At 46.2% G+C, this 18,604-nt stretch overlaps 1 protein-coding gene across 1 annotated transcript in view; it reads right to left on the bottom strand.

The window, feature by feature from the left end:
* Positions 1–541: 541 nt before the first annotated feature.
* LOC113453810 (NAD(P)(+)--arginine ADP-ribosyltransferase 2-like) overlaps positions 542–18,604 on the bottom strand; it is a 23,755-nt gene continuing 5,692 nt past the window's right edge. Inside the window, 4 exon segments of the mRNA XM_087918928.1 lie at positions 542–1,500; positions 8,016–8,102; positions 15,496–15,564; positions 15,567–16,170. Coding sequence (XP_087775054.1) covers positions 1,409–1,500; positions 8,016–8,102; positions 15,496–15,564; positions 15,567–16,170 — 852 coding nt within the window. The 3' untranslated portion in view covers positions 542–1,408.

The raw sequence follows: 18,604 nt of genomic DNA, 5'->3' as shown, positions 1-18,604 counted from the left end.
TGAAGATGGGGAAGGTCTGTGTTTTCTCCAGCCTAAGAAAGCAAAGCTTTCGTTGTACGTCAAAGACCTTTATTGCTCGATTTGTCAATTCCTGATACAATCATCCGCTACCGAATAGAACCCTGTTGGGTCTCTGTATCCTTCCCCGAATAAATGCCTGTGTGTGTGTGTGTGTGTGTGTGTGTGTGTGTGTGTGTTGCCTGAAATTCTCGCTTTGTCCAGTCGGCAGAGCAAACAAACCACCTCCTTGGGGGAAGAATTTTGGATATGGGATCGATTTAGAGAAATGGTTAAAACTGTGGGCTCAAAATTATAAAATGACAATGTCAACAACATTTAAAGAAAATTTGTATAAGATGTTTTACAGGTGGTATTTCCCCCCCGACAAGAATAGCAATAATGTTCAAGAATAAATCTGAAAAATGTTGGAAATGTCATCAGACACCTGGCTCATATTACCATATGTGGTGGACTTGTACGGATTCAAGAAAATACTGGACTAAAATCCACATGTGGTTGGAAAACATGACAAAAAAACATATAGATTTGAAACCAGAAATATTTTTATTGGGAAATTTACCTGATACATACAGTAAAGACTTGAAATATTTGATTGTAAATGTATACCATCGCAAGAGGAAACCATTAAGAAAATATTGGAATGTGCTGAAATGAGTAGATTGACATTTGAAATTAGAGAACAAGAGGATAAACAATTTTATAAAATTTGGGACCTTTTCTATCAGTGGTTAGATAACAAAGTATAATAATCGAATATGTAGAATTTTAGAAAATAATGAATATATTAAAGATGTATTTCTTTGCTTTTTTTATATATCATATCTATAAAATATTTTTAGGAGAGATTTGGGAGGATTATATATGAATTGTTATAAAATAAAATAAGTAAATTATAGTTATCTCGCAAAGCATGAATGAACAAAATTATAGTCAAATGATTGATTAATAATGATACTAGGGTATTCAATTTTTGATTGATAATATGAGTTATTATGCAATTTAACTGTAATTGAGACTATGAAATAAATGCACAAAAAATTTATAAACCAACCGACACACTGTTTGTACACTTAGGGAAGAAAGTTGGATGTTTTTATGTTTTGTTGGCTTTTGTTTGTCTTTAAAAACTAATAATTTTTTTTTAAAAGACCTTTATTGCTTGATGTGTTGATTTCTGATACAATCATCCGCTATCGAATAGAACCCTGTTTGGTCTCTGCATCCTTCCCCGAATAAATGCCTGTGTGTGTGTGTGTGTGTATTGCCTGAAATTCTCGCTTTGTCCTGTTGGTGGAGCAAACAAACCACTTTCTCGCAATGGTAGTTTGCACGTCACACCCGGCCTCCTTCCTAGGGAGGCTCTCTCTCTCTCTCGATTGCCCGATTATCAGAAGGATCCTAGAGACCCCAGGGCGGTCCAGGTCAGAAGGAGACTGTACAGAAGGAAGGGCATCCCCATAGCAGTGAAGACCCTCACAGCTGCGGAGACAAGAACGGGGGTGGGAGGGAGGCAGACAGGTTAACGTGGCAGCGAGTGAAAGATCGATTCATTTCTATTCGATCGATTGATTGATGGATCTATCGTGTCGGGGGGTCCAACAAACCCACCCTCATTCCGATCACAAGTCCCTCACCACATCTCTCACGTTTAAAAAAAAAATACAATGGATTTATTCAGAGTGGCCATGTTGGCATTAGCTGGGTGCAGCCGACACTAAAATATATCCTTCATTTCCCACTTTACCCCAGTCTTCCTCTCACCCCCTGGATGTATATTCTCCAATGGGACACATCCATAGCTAAGAGTCATCCATCATGCTCAGCAATAATAATCTTCTGCGCCAACAGCTTTGGCTGCCTACCAGTTAAGATAAGATAAATTTATTGTCATTGTACTCAGAAACCTGAGAACAACGAAATAAGGTGCTCTTTCACAACATACAACTGAACAACACCAAAAGACATATACAAATAACAATATAAAACAAATTAAAACAAATAACAGTTAAAAACTGTACAACCAGGATTTATAAATATATATATGTATGTTAAGACCACCAGATTCATAATTCTGCATTTAACCTGATCACAGCACTTGGGTAAAAGCTATGCTTAAATCTACTTGTCCTGCCTGAGGCATTTAAGGAATGCACTGCCTTTCTGCTGGCAACTAAAAAGACCAATGGAGTGTGTGTGTGTGTTTGCGTGTATATGTATATGTATATGTAGATCTTTGGTTGTTCGGGTTTTCTCCCGCGTAAGATTTGAAGTATCTAGGCAACGTTTCGATGAAGTCTCATTCATCATCTTCAGGCTTCTGTCTCCAGCTCTGTGCTTCTCTGAGTGATGTGAGATTGCAGCTGCTTCTTCCTTTTAACTGCTAGTGGGGGTGGGACTTGATTGGGTGGGGGCTTGGCTGTGTTCTGATTGGGTGGGGTGTGTTCTCATTGGTAGGGGTTTGGCTGTGTTCTGATTGGTTGGGGTTGGCCGTGTTCTGATTGGCTGGAGGCGTGTTCTGTTCAGGTGGGGGCTTGGTTGTGCTCAGGTTAGTCTTAGTTGCTGTGGGATTTGAGTTGGTGAGCTGTGATCTTGCTGTTTGGCTTCGAGTTCGTGGTCGTGCTGCATCTTCATAGTGGGAGAGCCAAAACACAGACCACCCTCAAGACAGACACACACACCAACAAACTCAGAAAACTACAACAACGCCAGAAACCAACTCTTCCCCCCCCACAGCCACACATGAAACAAACAGTGCACAACATCTCAGACAAGATCCTCACCGAAGCTGAAACCAAGGTCCTTTCAAAAGGATTCAACTTTGCTGTCGCTCCCAAACACATCCCCACAGAAACCATCATATGCGGAGTTGAAACCAGCCTGATCAAAACCAACCCTGATGATGCTAACAAAATCAGACTCGAAATCACCAACATCCTCTGCACTAGCAAACCACCCAAAAGCAACTTATCCAAAGAAGAACAAACTGCACTACTTAACCTGAAAGAAGACACCAGCATAATAATCCTACCAGCAGACAAGGGCAACGTGACAGTGGTTATGAACACATCTGACTACCAAACCAAGTTCACCAACCTACTCCAAGACCCCACATACAAACCCCTAAAGACAGACCCCACCACCTACCTAGAAAAAACTACCAAATCCAAAATAAAAGCCTCTCCCATCAGTGAAGAAATCCAGCAAAAAATCATACCCAGAGAGAAATCATCCAGATGCCCTAAGCTTTATGGTCTCCCCAAGATACACAAAGAAGGAACCCCACTCAGACCAATAGTCAGCTCCATAGGCTCACCTCTACAAAACCTGACCAAATTTCTCGCCAAACAACTACAACCCTATGCAGAATCCATCAACTCACACGTAAGAAACTCATTCCAGTTCATCGAGATCATAAAGAAACAAAACTTACAACCCAGCGACCTACTAGTAAGCTTCGATGTCATATCCCTCTTCACCCAAGTGCCAATAAAAGAAGCCTTGACAGCCATCCAAAACAAATACAACCCCCAAGCACATCCTAGATCTAACCAACCACTGCCTATCCAATACATACTTCACCTACAATGGACAAAAATACAAACAAATAGAAGGAGCACCCATGGGATCACCCCTCCCACCTGTCATTGCAAACCTCTACATGGAACACTATGAAACACAAGCTCTAGAAAAATATGACCACAAACCCAAACTCTGGCTCAGATATGTAGATGACACCTTCATAATCTGGCCACACGGGAAAGAAAAACTGAACAACTTCCTCACACACCTCAACAGCCTACACCCCAAAATACAATTCACCATGGAAACAGAAGCCAACAATCAACTTCCCTTCCTAGATGTCTTAGTATACAAAAGATCCAATGGCTCCCTAGGACACACCATCTACCGGAAGAAAACACATACAAACCGCTATCTACATGCACTCTCACACCACCACCCAGCACAGATCAATTCTGTAGCCGAGACACTCATCTCCAGAACAAAATGCTTAGCTGATGAACAACACCAAAAAACCGAACTACACACTCTCACCAACGTACTAACAGCCAATGGATTCCAAAGAAAGAAGATTACCCACCTAATCCAAAAAGAAACCCCAACCAAAATCCAAGACAGAGAACAAGAAAACGGCAAAGCCCTCCTCCCATATATAAAAGGCACTACGGACAAAATCAGCAAGATCCTCCAAAAACACAACATTAAAACAGCATTTTGCACAAACAGAAAAATATCCACCATCCTAAGAAACCCCAAAGACAAAATCGAATTAGAAAACCAAGGAGTATACGAAATCCCCTGCACTGCCTGCCCCACCACATACATTGGACAAACTAACAGAAGAATAAGTGCACGCATTGAAGAACATAAGAACTCAATCAAAAAAGAAGAAACGACCTCTTCCTTGGTCCAACACCTCAAAACCACAGGACATGAGATTGACTTTAAAAATACCAGAACCATCGCCAAAACCGAACACTTCAACAGCATAATAATCAGAGAAGCCATAGAAATAGAAAAACGCCCACACAGCATGAACAAACGAGATGACACCTCCCGCCTTCCAGCCATTTGGAAACCCGCCCTCATGAACAGACGAGTATCTAACATGAAGAATGACACCAGACCCACACCCATGAGAGCCACACAAGATGCCACCACCACACTTCCATGTAGAAAACAGACTCACACCCACTCAGAAGATGAGACACGACCACAGACCAGAAGCCGCACTGCAGCTGCATCACTACCCACTTCAAACACCTCCAAGCCATACATGAAGCAAACCGACACCCACTATGAAGATGCAGCATGACCACGAACTCGAAGCCAAACAGCAAGATCACAGCTCACCAACTCAAATCCCCAGCAACTAAGACTAACCTGAGCACAACCAAGCCCCCACCTGAACAGAACACGCCTCCAGCCAATCAGAACACGGCCAACCCCCAACCAATCAGAACACAGCCAAACCCCCTACCAATGAGAACACACCCCACCCAATCAGAACACAGCCAAGCCCCACCCAATCAAGTCCCACCCCCACTAGCAGTTAAAAGGAAGAAGCAGCTGCAATCTCACATCACTCAGAGAAGCACAGAGCTGAAGACAGAAGCCTGAAGATGATAAATGAGACTTCATCGAAACGTTGCCTAGATACTTCGAATCTTACGCGGGAAAAAACCCGAACAACCAAAGATCCACATACAAATACCCGCGAGAACCTCAGAAAACATATATATATATACACACACACATATATACATACACACACACATATATACATATACACACACATATATACATATACACACACATATATACATATACATATAGGTCTAGGTGTGTTCAGGTCTTTTCCCGTGTAAGATTAAGTGTATCTTGGTGATGTTTCGGCGAGGTCCCACTCGCCATCCTCAGGCTGGTGCTTTCGGCTTCGTGCCAGTGCAAGCAAAGCATGATCGGAGCCGCCGTCTCCCTATATATACTGGTGGGGAGGTTGGCTGTGTTGTCATTTCTTGATTGGTTGATGGAGTTGATGTTTGCAGATTGGCTGGCTTTTTCCTAAGAACATGTGTGGCTGAGGTATTGGCTGTGTGTCTATCAGCCTCCTGTGTTGTAATGACCTGGGTAAAGGGCTGTGTGATGACCTTCTGAGTTCTATTGTTTTGACATCCTGGGTCTTGTGCTGTAATTTCCTGGGTCGTTGGCTGTGTTGTGACATCCTGAAGTTTTGTGGTGTAACCTCCTGAGTTCCGTGATGTGATATCCTGAGTGTGTAGCTGTGATATGATGTTCCAGGTTTTGGTTTGGCTCCAAGTTTGAGGCCTGGATATGTGTTCATGGCGTGTGTCCGTTTGCTTGGTTTGGGGGTTGGTGTGTGTGGCAGCTGGTGATGCAGCTGTGGTCTGGTTTCTGGACAGTGGTTGCCTTTCATCTATGGGGTGGGTTTGGATTTGAGTCTGGTGAGGGAGATTGATGTTTTGATGAGGTCCCACTCACCACCTTCAGGCTGGTGCTTTTGGCTTTGTGTTTGGAATACACCAAGACCTGCATACCTGTACCCGTGAAAATCTATTATATATATATATATATATATATATATATATATATATATATATATATATATATATATATATATATATATAGATCTTTGGTTGTTCGGGTTTTCTCCCGCGTAAGATTCAAGTATCTAGGCAACGTTTCGATGAAGTCTCATTCATCATCTTCAGGCTTCTGTCTCCGGCTCTGTGCTTCTCAGAGTAATGTGAGATTGCAGCTGCTTCCTCCTTTTAACTGCCAGTGGGGTGGGACTTGATTCGGCGGGGGCTTGGCTGTGTTCTGATTGGGTGGGGGTGTGTTCTCATTGGTAGGGGTTTGGCTGTGTTCTCATTGGTTGGGGGTTAGCCGTGTTCTGATTGGTTGGAGGCGTGTTCTGTTCAGGTGGGGGCTTGGTTGTGCTCAGGTTAGAACAACCAAAGATCCACATACAAATACCCCGAGAACCTCAGAAAACATATATATATATATATATATATATGTGTGTGTGTGTGTGTGTGTGTGTGTGTTTTCTGAGGTTCTCATGGTATTTATATGTGGATCTTTGGTTGTTCGGGTTTTCTCCGCGTAAGATTCAAGTATCATCGAAACGTTGCCTAGATACTTGAATCTTACGCGGGAGAAAACCCGAACAACCAAAGATCCACATATATATATATATATTTTCTTAAGTTTTCGTGGGTACTTACATGTATGGCATTCAGCTTTGTTCGGGTATTTTCCCACGTCATTGTAGTTGTGTTTTTAAAGTTGTAGCAACGTTTCTCACTCTGAGAAGCACAGAGTCGAAGACACAAGCCTGAAGATGATGAATGAGACTTTATCGAAACGTTGCCTAGATACTGCCAATCTTACGTGGGAGAAAACCCGAATAACCAAAGATCCACATACAAATACCCACTAGAACCTCAGAAAACAAATTATATATATATATATTCTTAAGTTTTCACGGGTACTTACATGTATGGCATTCAGCTTTGCTCAGCTATTTTCCCACATCATTGTAGTTGTGCTTTTAAAGTTGTAGCGATGTTTCAGCAGAATCTCATCTGCCATCATCAGGCTTCTGTATAGTGTTCATCTGTGAGTCAGGCTTTTATAGTGGTTTCAGATTTAAATTTGGGGCAGCCTATTGCTGTGCCAGAATGGTTTTTTCTTCACCCTGATTGGTTGGGAGTCTTGGTCTGTGTTTATTGGTCTTGGAGTTTGCTGTGTTCTGCTTGATTGGTGTTTCTAATATCTCCTGTCTGTTTTTTGGCTCTTTTTGTCTCTTGATTGGCTGGCAACATTGTGTTCCTTTATTGGAGGCCTTTAGTGCAGCTTGGCTCTGGGTAAATGGACGGCTATCATTAGTTACCCGGAGCCAAACCCAGAATTTCAGTTTATAGTTTCGAAGAAAAAACAAATCTTTTCTAAAGTAGATAATTTAGGTTATTCGATGCTTTGTTTGTGACCTGAATGCGAATATAGGAAGTCCTCAACTTATGACTGCAGTTGAGTCCAGAATTTCAGTTGCTCCGGGAGAAATGGGCTCAGTGAGTTTTGCCCCATTCTACAACTTCTTTGGTCACATTTGTTAAGTGAATCACAGCAGTTGAAAGGTTAAACTCAGGGTTTAACCATCTTTCTCCTTTTGTCCTGGCCATTTTTTTTTTTTACAGAGCCACAATTTGAGAGCATTTTAACAAACTGCGTCCCTGTTTGGTTTGGTGGCTGCAGTGCCTCAGATAGAAAGTCCCTACGGAGAGTGGTGAGGACAGTGGAGAAGATGATAGCAAGTTTGCTTCCTCTCATTCAGGATTCTGCTTCTAAGCCAACGATGGTGAACCTTTTGGTTGTGGTGTGCAGGAAGATGTGCGTGATTGTGCGCACATGCCAGCACCCACAATGCAATGTGCCCCACCCCACCCCCTTACCTGCATTGCACATGTTCTTGCCTCTCAGCTGATTTCTGGCCGATTTGAGGTAGTTTTTGTCCTCACGGAGGCTCGAGGTGAAGCGGTCTGGAAAGTTACAAACAAAGGACATATACATTTAGCAGAAGTCCCCTGATTCTTAGCTTTGCCCCTTATAAAAATATTTTTCACAAAGTTGCTGAACTAAGGAATTAGCGATATTCCCAGAAACGAGGGTGGGCATGTAAAAATAACTGATGGTGTAAGATAACTGAGTAAACAAGATGTACTTTTCACTTCCTTTATATTTCCTCTGTACGCATATATATGTTATTCTCCTTTTTTGGTAAAAATTAATAAAAGTAATGCCCGGCCTGGTCTGAGGTCATGATGGGTATAAAAATCATGCTCAGGAAGAGCTGGGGGTTCAGAATTTGCCATGCTAATGCTCTGAACCTTGTGCACAAATAAAACCTGTATTCTCCAACCTTTCGTGGTCTTGTGTCCTGATTTGGAAGCAAGAATTTCTGCTACATTTAATGGCAACTGCGGCAGGACTCAAGGGGCCCTGAGGCCTGCTGGTGGGTCCACCCCAGGTGCCGGCGACTGGGTGAGTTGAAGGGAACATCCCAGGCGCCATCGGTCCTTTGAATCTGAGGGGCTTCCCAAGACTGTCCTGTTCTGGCGATGGCGGTCGACACCCCCAAGAACCACTGGTGAAAGGTGAGGAGACCAGGACATCTTCCAGCTGGCTAGTGGAGAAGGAAGACACCTGCAGTATTGGATTTGGGAAATAATCCCTCCCTGTAATCAGGGACGGAGGAGAGGACTGATCACCCTCTCTTAAGGTAAGGTGGGCGGACCTCTCAGGAATGGTTGAAGTGAGCGACTACTGCGGTTGCCATTGGTGACTGTGAGCGTCCAGCACCATGGGCCAGTAGAAAGTGAGTGCCATCCGCAGTTCCCATTGGAGACCGTGCTCATCCGGCTCCTGGGGTCAGACCTGAGTGTGTGGTAATCCCTGGTGTTCCTGGTAGAAGAGGGACCCCATACCCTCTTCTCCAAAACCACTCTCCTACTTGTCTTGTCTGGTGACCATGGGTGGAGGAGAGAGTAAGCCCTTGACCCCCATTAGGAGCTATGTTAAAGCATTTTAAGGAAGTATATCAATCTCAAGACTATGGTCTTAAGTGGAATAGGCATAAACTACAGGTGTTTTGCGAGGGAGAGTGGCCAACATTTGGGTTTGGTTGGCCTCCCATGGGTACACTAGACATCCCTATAGCAGTAAAGGTTCATCAGTTAGTCTTTCACCCCTCACTGGGACACCCAGACCAGGCCCCTTACATTGAGGTCTGGCTTGACTTACTAAACCACCCTTCCCCATGGCTTAGTTTGGGGGCCACTCAAAAGTTTAAGGATTGAAAACGGGAAACATTAAACCCAAAGTGGAAAAGGCCCTACACTGTCATTAGGCATTCTCCCCTTGCCGTTAAGGGGGCTGAGATAAAACCTTGGATTCACTGGTCTCGAGTTAAATTGGCCACACCTACCATTGGAAAGTAAAATCCCATCCGATTCACCCGTTAAAACTAACTCTCCGGAAGACTTCGAGGGATATCTCCCACCCTGGAAGCTGTCCCTCTACCAACGGGAGACAAATCCAAAGAGGAAACGACCCCTGCAGGTGTCACACCGGAAGCTGACACCCATCGCATGGGTCGCGGAATAGCAGAGACCCCTGTAGGTGTTACTCCAGAAGCTAACACCCAACACATGGGTCTCCCCTGGAAACTTAGATCACAAGTCAGGAAAATCTCTCTTGAAAGGGGGGAATTGGTGGTACTGGAAGACATTTCATTGCAATATGGAAGCTAATCAAAGGTTGTGGGAGACTGCATGCATTCACAGAGGCCTTATGCCCTCTATTTGGATTGTAACCATCCTGTTAGTAGTTAGTGTTGCTCTTAACTCCCTGTAGGTAGGGATGGTAACACAAATAAGGAAATACCACTTGACAAGGATTCAGTTGAGGAATGGTACTCCCCAGACCCTTCTGATGATGAGGAACCCCCACCACTAGAAGACGGGACAGAGATTAGGCCATGTGATATGTGTTTTATGGTACAACCTACAGGGAGACATTTTACTTATAGTGTAACCAGGTTCCCTAATTGTTCCACCGCCAATCTCCCTCAGTGTGAACACAAGGGGACTAGATATTGGCAGTGCATGTATAACAATACCATAAGGTGCCACCTTCTACGTACCCGCTGGGTACCAATTAGGCATGTTCGCATTCCTCGTAATGCAGAACATACTGAGTGTGGCATATGTGAGGACAGTAAAGGAACCCTAAAAGCTAAGATTGGAAAACCGTCCTCATGCAAACAATTGAACTTAACACCATGTCAACGGATGACATGGGGGAAACCAACCTCAGGCAAAACAACATGCCGAAATAACACCAGGGCACCAACATGACACACATCGTGTAAGAATATAACCAAGGTGCCCACACAGATTAAAAGGTGCAATGGAACGGAGGGTGTATTATGTTATGTAAACGATCCAGATGAGTGGGGAGAGGATCGGCCCTGCCTATTAGCCCCCCCAAACCACCCAAAACACGAAGTCCTACTCCGCCAAAAGACCACACCACAAACATAAAAACGAGACCTGGGAGATCAAAGGCTCCAGTTGCTAAAGGATCCTCCATGCCCAAGCAATTGTACAGTGTGTCTTAAATCTGTGTTAAAAGGGAGGACAATCAGCACAGCTTTGGTGTATCATACCCAATATAGCTGTCAAGAAAAGGCAACCCCTTGTTGCTATAAAGGAATCTGGTATTCTATTTGCCCCCGAAAGAATGAACGTTATGATCCTAAGGGAAACCCAGCCCAAACATGATTAGTGGCCAGAAGTCAAGGAAGATCAGATGGCACGGTCATTTTTCAGACGAAAATATTGTCACCCTCAAGTCCAGGGAATGTCTCATTCGATATATGTAAATTGGCCCAGCACTCCGCTTCCGCTTCCTGTGGTATTTCCCTGTCCTGGCATAGGACATATGCACAAAGTGACATTTATATCTGCCCGTATTCCCATCCCGGAAAACCCTTTGAGACTGCCTATTGCCGAAACCCCAACGATAATCCTTTCTGCTCATATTGGACTTGTGAGAAGTGGGCTACCTTTAACGCAGATAAGGGAAAAGGGAAAGATCTCCAGCTTTTAAGGGTACCTTAAACAAAGCAGTGTACAGCACCCTAGGAATGTAATTGGGTCAACGTTACTATACCAAATCCCCAGAGTTGGATTCGAACTTATGGCCCAACAATGGGAATTAGATTATATGCAAAAGGTGTTGATCCTGGGGGTATCATCCACCTGTCTACTGAAACTAAGACACACCCTATTAAAACTACTTACAGATATTACTCTGAATTTTGGCAGGAAGTAGATATCGAGTTCCAACCTTCACGGGAGGCAAGAAACCTTTTCCTAGAGTTAGCCTCTACCATAGTCCAAACACTTAATGTTAGTAACTGTTACATTTGTGGGGGTACTAAAAGAGGGGATCAATGGCCCTGGGCAGCACAGGAATGGAACTATTCAGTCACTTACAATTCAACGGCAATGCCTAGACATCAGCCACTTTCTAGGTGGGAGTTGACTAATCCCGTTGTAGCTCATTGGTGCTTAGCTAACACACAAGGAACAGGGCCTTCTGTAGGGGAAACAGAATGCCTGGAAATTCATGAATGGAACTGTTCTACCAAGTCTTGGGAATATTGGCCCAATAATACGAACCAATTCTGGGCTGACTATTCCCTGCAGAACATCACTGAAGCCCCTCCTGGGGTACATTGGATATGTGGTAATGTGGCTTATAGTACCCTCCCTTCAAAGTGGAGAGGAGCTTGTACCTTAGGAGTTATTAATCCCTCTTTCTTCACGTTACCCTTAAATATACCTCAAGTAATGAAGGCTGATCATTGGAAAAGTAGACAGCTAAAAGCAGATTATAAAATAGGGGATTGGAAGGATGATGAGTGGCCCCCGGAACGCATCATTCATTATTAAGGGATGGCTACTTGGGCAGCTGATGGCACTTGGGGTTACCGCACCCCAATATACATGCTACATCATATCATCAGACTCCAAGCTGTTGTAGAATTAATCGCCAATGAAACGGCTCAGTCTCTATGTACCCTAGCAGTCCAACAAAAGAAATTTAGGGATGCAATCTATCAAAATCATCTTGCCCTAGATTACATCTTGGCTGCGGAGGGAGGTGTGTGTGGTAAGTTCAATTTCACTAATTGTTGTCTAGAATTTGATGATGTTGGTGAGATCATCGAACAACGAGCTAGACGCACAGAGAAACTTGCACACATGCCTGTCCAGAAGTGGAACGGCCTTGACCCTGGTGACATTTTTGGGGACTTGGTTTCCTAAATTGCCTGGTCTTCAGGCCATTGTTGCACTAGTTGGTATGATTGCTGCCGGATGTGTAATTCTACCATGTATTCTGCCAATCTTTGTCTAAACTATTTCCAATAATCTTTCTATGTTAGTAGAGAAGAAGGCTACTGCTAAGGCTATGGCATTATGGGAATATGAGAAATTGAATGCTTATGAAGAGCTTGTCCCCATTTGTGAAACTCCACAGGAATCAATAGATTTAGGTGTAGTTTCAAAGGGAAGAATGAAGCACTCTGGAAAGTTACAAATAAAGGACATATACATTTAGCAGAAGTCCCCTGATTCTAGCTTTGCCCCTTATAAAAATATTGTGCAAAACCACAAAGTTGCTGAACTAAGAAACTAGCTATATTTCCAGAAACGAGGGTGGGCATGTAAAAATAACTGATGGTGCAAGATAACTGAGTAAACAAGATGCACTTTTCACTTCCTTTATATTTCCTCTGTACGCATATATATGTTATTCTCCTTTTTTGGTAAAAATAAAAGTAACGCCCCGGCCTGGTCTGAGGTCATGATGGGCATAAAAGTCATGCCTCAGGAAGAGCTGGGGGTTCAGAATTTGCCGTGCTAATGCTCTGAACCTTGTGCACAAATAAAACTTGCATTCTCCAACCTTTCGTGATCTTGTGTCCTGATTTGGAAGCAAGATTTTCTGCTACAGAGGGAAGCCTCTGAAGCCTCAGGAGGCCGAAAAACGGGCCTGCTTCAGCACTTCTGGTATCTCTAGAAAGCCTGTTCCAGAAGTTTCCTTCGAGCCTCCGGAAGGGTGAAAACAGCCTCAAAATCAGCTGGGAGACATGTGCATGCACAAGGCAGGGAAGTTTGACTGGGCCTTGCGTGTCCACACAAACGGCTCTGCACATGCCACCGAACTCTCCAATAAAACAAACCGTGTGCGTAGATCTGAATGCTTTATTGAAAGAACAGGATATGGTGAAACTGGGGAAAACTGGGATAAGGACTGTGAGAACTACACGGTTATAAGTGCTACGTGCTTTATCGTGGCCCAGCATATAATTTTTATATACTGTTGTTGCACTCCAGCCCCATCTAGTGGCTGGATTGATAAATACCCAGTATATTCTTGGAAGCTGACCCCACTCCATTACCCATCAGCCTCCACTCTCAAAACAAGCGCACGCTGGGAAGTCAGGCTCCATTTCCTTTAGCATTTGGAGATGGAAGAAGAAGCCATCTTTAATCTGTGGCACAAGCCCACATCCCCCCCACAGAGCATCGCTGGTGAGATTTAAATTGCTTGTGTGCATTCACTGTTACGTTCAGCAGGAACTCAATGCTGTCGATCTTGTCTTTGGTTCTCATCGTATGTATCCTGGTTTTCCCCCATTTCAACCATATCCTGTTCTTTCAATCAAGCATTCAGATCCGGGCAGACAAATCCATTTTCATTGGAGGGTTCGCTGGGTTTCTAACCAGTAGAAGACCGCTCCCTGCTTCTGAGTCAAGGACGGCCACTGGCAGCGTTTGGAGGCCCCGTTTTTTGGCTGGATGGTCTCACGGAGCAGAGATCCCCAACCCTTTTGGACCTCAGGGACTACCAAACTCAACATTTTCAATCTCGCAGACTCGCTAATACGAATCCAGAGGGCAAATCACTGAAGCGCCGGGACTCCCACTGACAGGATGGGGTCCTTCAGGCACTTAGCTTGGCTGCCTGTTTCTGCAACCTTAAATACTCCAAGTCATTTGGACCCGTTTCCCACACAAAACAAAACACGGATCTCTCATCTCTCTGTCTTGTCTCTCTTTCTCTCTCTCTCTCTTTCCCTCCCCTCTCTTTCTTCCCTTTTTCCCTCCCTCTCTCTCTGTGACTTGTCTCTCTCTCTCTTTCCCTCTCCCACTCTTTCTCCCTCTTTTTACTTTCCCTTCCCTTCTCTCTTTCTCCCTTTCTCCCTCTTTCTCTCTTTCTCTCCCTGTCTCTCTCTCTTTCCCTCCCTCCCTCTCTCTTCCCACATCTCTTTCTCCCTCTTTTTACTTTCCCTTCCCTTCTCTTTCTTCCCCCTCTCTCTCATCTCTCTTTCCCTCCTTCTCTCCCTGTGACTTGTCTGTCTCTCTCTTCCCTCTCCCGCTCTTTCTCCCTCTTTCTCTTTCCCTTCCTTCTCTCTTTCTCCCTTTCTCCCTCTTTCTCTCTCTCTTTCCCTCCCTCCCTCTCTCTTTCTCTCCCTCTCTCTGTTTCTTTCTTTCCCTCCCTCTCTCCTTCCCCCTCTCTTTCTCCATCTTTATACTTTCCTTTCCCTTCTTTCTTTCTCTCTTTCTCCCTCTTTTTCTGTCTCTTTCCTTCCTCTCTCTCTCTTTACCTCCCCCTCTCTTTCTCCCTCTTTCTCTTTCTCCCTCTCTCCCCCCCCACAATTCTCGGTGCTGAGGGGGAAGGAACCTTTGAACTGCTGCCCCACTTATTTCCTGTTCTCCCAGCTGCAACTAGTGAAAGGGGATCAGGGCCCTTTCCTCTCCTGTAAGCCACATTAATCCCTTCTCCATTCCTCCCTGCATTCCCTAGGCTGAAGAGGGGAGGGCCCTGAGTCTTCCTCTGAATGCCCAGCCAGACTGTGCCCTTCCCCAGTTTCCTCCACAGCCACTGGAGCCACACCTCCCGCTCCCTGTCAGCTCCTCCATCTCCCCCTCAGAGTCAAACTCCAACAGGGGCATGACAGGTGACCTCTGTCCTGGAGCACTCTGAAGGCCCCATTTTGAGCTTGGAAGGTCTCCTGGAGCACTCTGGAGGCCCCATTTTGGGCCTCCTGGAGCACCCTGGGGGCCAAAATCAGTTGCAGGAGGGAGCAAAGCCCTCCAGTGCTCCGTTTTTGCTAGCAGAGGCTCCGCGTGCCAGTCCTTTATTATCCAGCCCACAGACCTCGAGTTTGGCACCCCTGCCCTAGACATTTGGTCTACCTGGAACTGATTTTGGTGCTGCAGCCACCCCAGATATGGCCGGGAAGTTCCCTGGGGACCCTTGAACCCCATGTTTTCCTCCCTTCTCCCGGCCTCTTACTGTTCCGGACTTCACAGTTCCAATGGCTGAAAACGCCCGAGGACTCCAGCGTGATGTGGACCCCTTTTCACTCTGACTGTAGCCGGTCACGATGAACTTCTCGTAGGGCGGGATGAGAACTTCCTCTTCGTATGGTTTATACGAAAAGTCATCAATGCGCACTCCGTGACACGTAAGGATGGAGAAGAAGGTGTCCTTGCTGAAATTTTGGGCCACCATCTTGTTCAAGGAGGAGGACGCAAACTGTCCGAAGCGGACAATCGCGTTGTTGGAGACGGTGAAATGGATGTCTCGTATGCCTCGGAAGACCTGATAGCAGCACTTCTTGGATTTGGCCTGGAGAGCTTTGGTAAGGAGGAAGTGAAAGTCCTTGAAGGCATAGCGGTCGTAAGAGTCTTGGGATTTCCCAGCTTCTCGGGTGGCGGTGTTGAAATCGCGGTACAGCTCATCTCCGACGGTGTAGGCCACGATCGCGGTGCCGTAAATTGGATTGAAGCTGCCAACGGATTGGCCGAGGCTGTCCCAGTGGCGCTTTGCCTTTTCCCAGGTTTGGGGATACTTTTTCTCCACAGGAAGCTTTCCCGGCTTGAGCAGATTGTCGGGGCTGCAGCCTATGTACTGGTCATCCACAGAGTTGCTGAACATGGTGAGGGGGATCTCGACAAGACACCACACCTGCCCGGCAAAAGAGAAGGTTGAGCAAGCAACACGACGGAAAGGAAAGAGTCCAACGGTCAAGGAAGCCAACCTGAACCCATTCCTCTGTTTGAGCCCCCCCCAAAGGAGCTCATGGGGGAAGAGAAAAGTTAAAGGGGTCCCTGCGGATTTTACTCCACTAGTCATGTCTGATTCTCTCGGGAATGGGGCTCGTCTCTATTTTGAAACCGTTGAACCAGCGCTGTGCGAAGATGTTTCTGGGGTCATGTGGCCAGCATGACATCAGGGAGCGCCGTTACCTTCCCGTCTATTCACATTTTCATGCTTTTGAACTGTTAAGTTTGCAGGAGCCGAGGTCAGGATGGGAGGTCAGTCCATCTTGTGGCACTCAGATCTCGAACCCGGGCTCTCGATATCAGGAAATGCCGTTACCTTCCCATTCTTAGTGGTACCTATTTATATACTCGCATCTTCTTCCCCTCCTCCTTCTTTCTCCCCCTCCTCCTCCTTTTCCTTTACCTCTTCCTCTTCCTTCTCCTCCTCCCTTACCCTCTTCCCCCTTTTCTTTCCTTCTCCCTTCCCCCTCCTCCCTCATCTACCTCTTCTTCCTCCTCCTCCTCCTCCTGTCACCCTCTTCCCCCTTTTCCTTCCTTCTCACCTCCCCTCCTCCCTCCTCTACCTCTTCCTCCTCCTCCTCCTCTCACCCTCTTCCCCCTTTTCTCCCCCTCCCCTCCTCCCCTCCTCTACCTCTTCCTTCTCCTCCTCCCCTTACCCTCTTCCCCCTTTCTTTCCTTTTCCCTCCCCTCCTCCCCTCATCTACCTCTTCCTTCTCCTCCTCCCCTTACCCTCTTCCCCCTTTTCTTTCCTTCTCCCCTCCTCCTCCACCTCTACCTCTTCCTTCTCCCGTCCCCGTCGCCCTCCTCTTCCGCTACCTCTTCCTTCTCCTTCTCTCCTCCTACTCTTCCTCTTCCGTCTCCTGTCCCCCTTCTCCCCTACCCCTCCTCCTCTACCTCTTCCTTCTCCCCTCCCCTCTTCCCCTCCTCTACCTCTTCCTTTTCCCCTCCCCTTCTCCCTCCCCTCCTCCCCTCATCTACCACTTCCTCTTCCTTCTCCTTCTCTCCTCACACTCTTCTCCCTTTTTCTTCCTTCTCCCCCTCCCCTCCTTTACCTCTTCCTCTTCCTTCTCCCCTCTCCCTCCTCCCCTCCCTCTCCTCCCCTCCTCTACCTCTTCCACTTCCTTCTCCCCTCCCTTCTCCCTTCCCCCTCCTCCCCTTCTCCCCCTCTTCCTCTTCCTTCTCCCATCCCGTTCTGCCCACCCCATCCTCCCCTCCTCTTCCTCTTCCTCTTCCTCTTCCTCTTCCTTCTCCTTTGCTTTGTATTCCTCCTCCCCCTCCTCTTCCCTCCTCTTCCTTCTCCTCCTCCTCCTCCTCCTCCTATCCCTTCCTCCCCTCTTTCTAAAGATGTTGGCTGTCCAATCTCTTCAGTGATGGAACACCCACAACTTCTGGTGGCAAGCAGTTCCCCTGGTTCACTGTCCTCCCAGTTAGGAAGGTTCCCCATCATTGCACGTTGCTTCTCTCCTTTGTGAAATTCGCATCCGTTGTTTCTGGTATTTCCCTGTGGGCCTTTGGAGCAGTGGGGGGATTCAAAATGGTTTTACTACTGGTTCTCTTGGCGTGGCTAGGGGGGCATGGCTAGGGGGCATGGCTAGGGGGCATGACCATGTGACTGGGTGGGCGTGGCTTTTTTGGTTTTTGGAGCAAACCCCTCCCCCCATTTTGGGGGGCTTCTGGGCCTCAGGCAGTCCTCCTGGGTGAAGCAGTAAGAGAGTGAGGGGAATCCTGGCACAGCTGATCATAGGAACAGCTGATCATCCTCTCCTTCCTTCCTCCTTCTCTCCTTCCTTCCTTCCTCTTCATTTTATTTCCTTCCTTCCTTCCTTCCTTTCTTCCTTCCTTCCTTCCTTCCTTCCTTCTTTCCTCCTGGGTGAAGCAGTAAGAGAGTGAGGGGAATCCTGGCACAGCTGATCGTCTTCTCCTTCCTTCCTCCTTCTCTCCTTCCTTCCTTCCTTCCTCTTCAATTTCCTTCCTTCCTTCCTTCCTTCCTTCCTTCCTTCCTTCCTTCCTTCCTTCCTTCCTTCCTTCCTTCCTTCCTTCCTTCCTTCCTTCCTTCCTGGTGAAGCAGTAAGACAGCGAGGGGAATCCCGGCACAGCTGATCATAGGAACAGCTGATCATCCTCTCTTTCCTTCCTTCCTTCCTCATCCTCTCCTTCCTCCATTCCTTCCTCCTCTCTTTCTTTCCTTCCTTCCTCCTCTCTCTCCTTCTTTCCTTCCTCCTCCTCTTTCTTTCCTTCCTTCCTTCCTTCCTTCCTTCCTTCCTTCCTTCCTTCCTTCCTCCTGGGTGAAGCAGTAAGAAAGCGAGGGAATCCCGGCACAGCTGATCATAGGAACA

Source organism: Pseudonaja textilis, unplaced genomic scaffold (assembly GCF_049901715.1).
Source record: "Pseudonaja textilis isolate UNSWEBS1 unplaced genomic scaffold, rPseTex1.2 PTEXSCF22, whole genome shotgun sequence".
Lineage (NCBI taxonomy): Eukaryota > Metazoa > Chordata > Lepidosauria > Squamata > Elapidae > Pseudonaja > Pseudonaja textilis.
The sequence above is the reverse complement of the archived record's forward strand: the minus strand, read 5'-3'. Positions and strand labels throughout refer to the sequence as shown.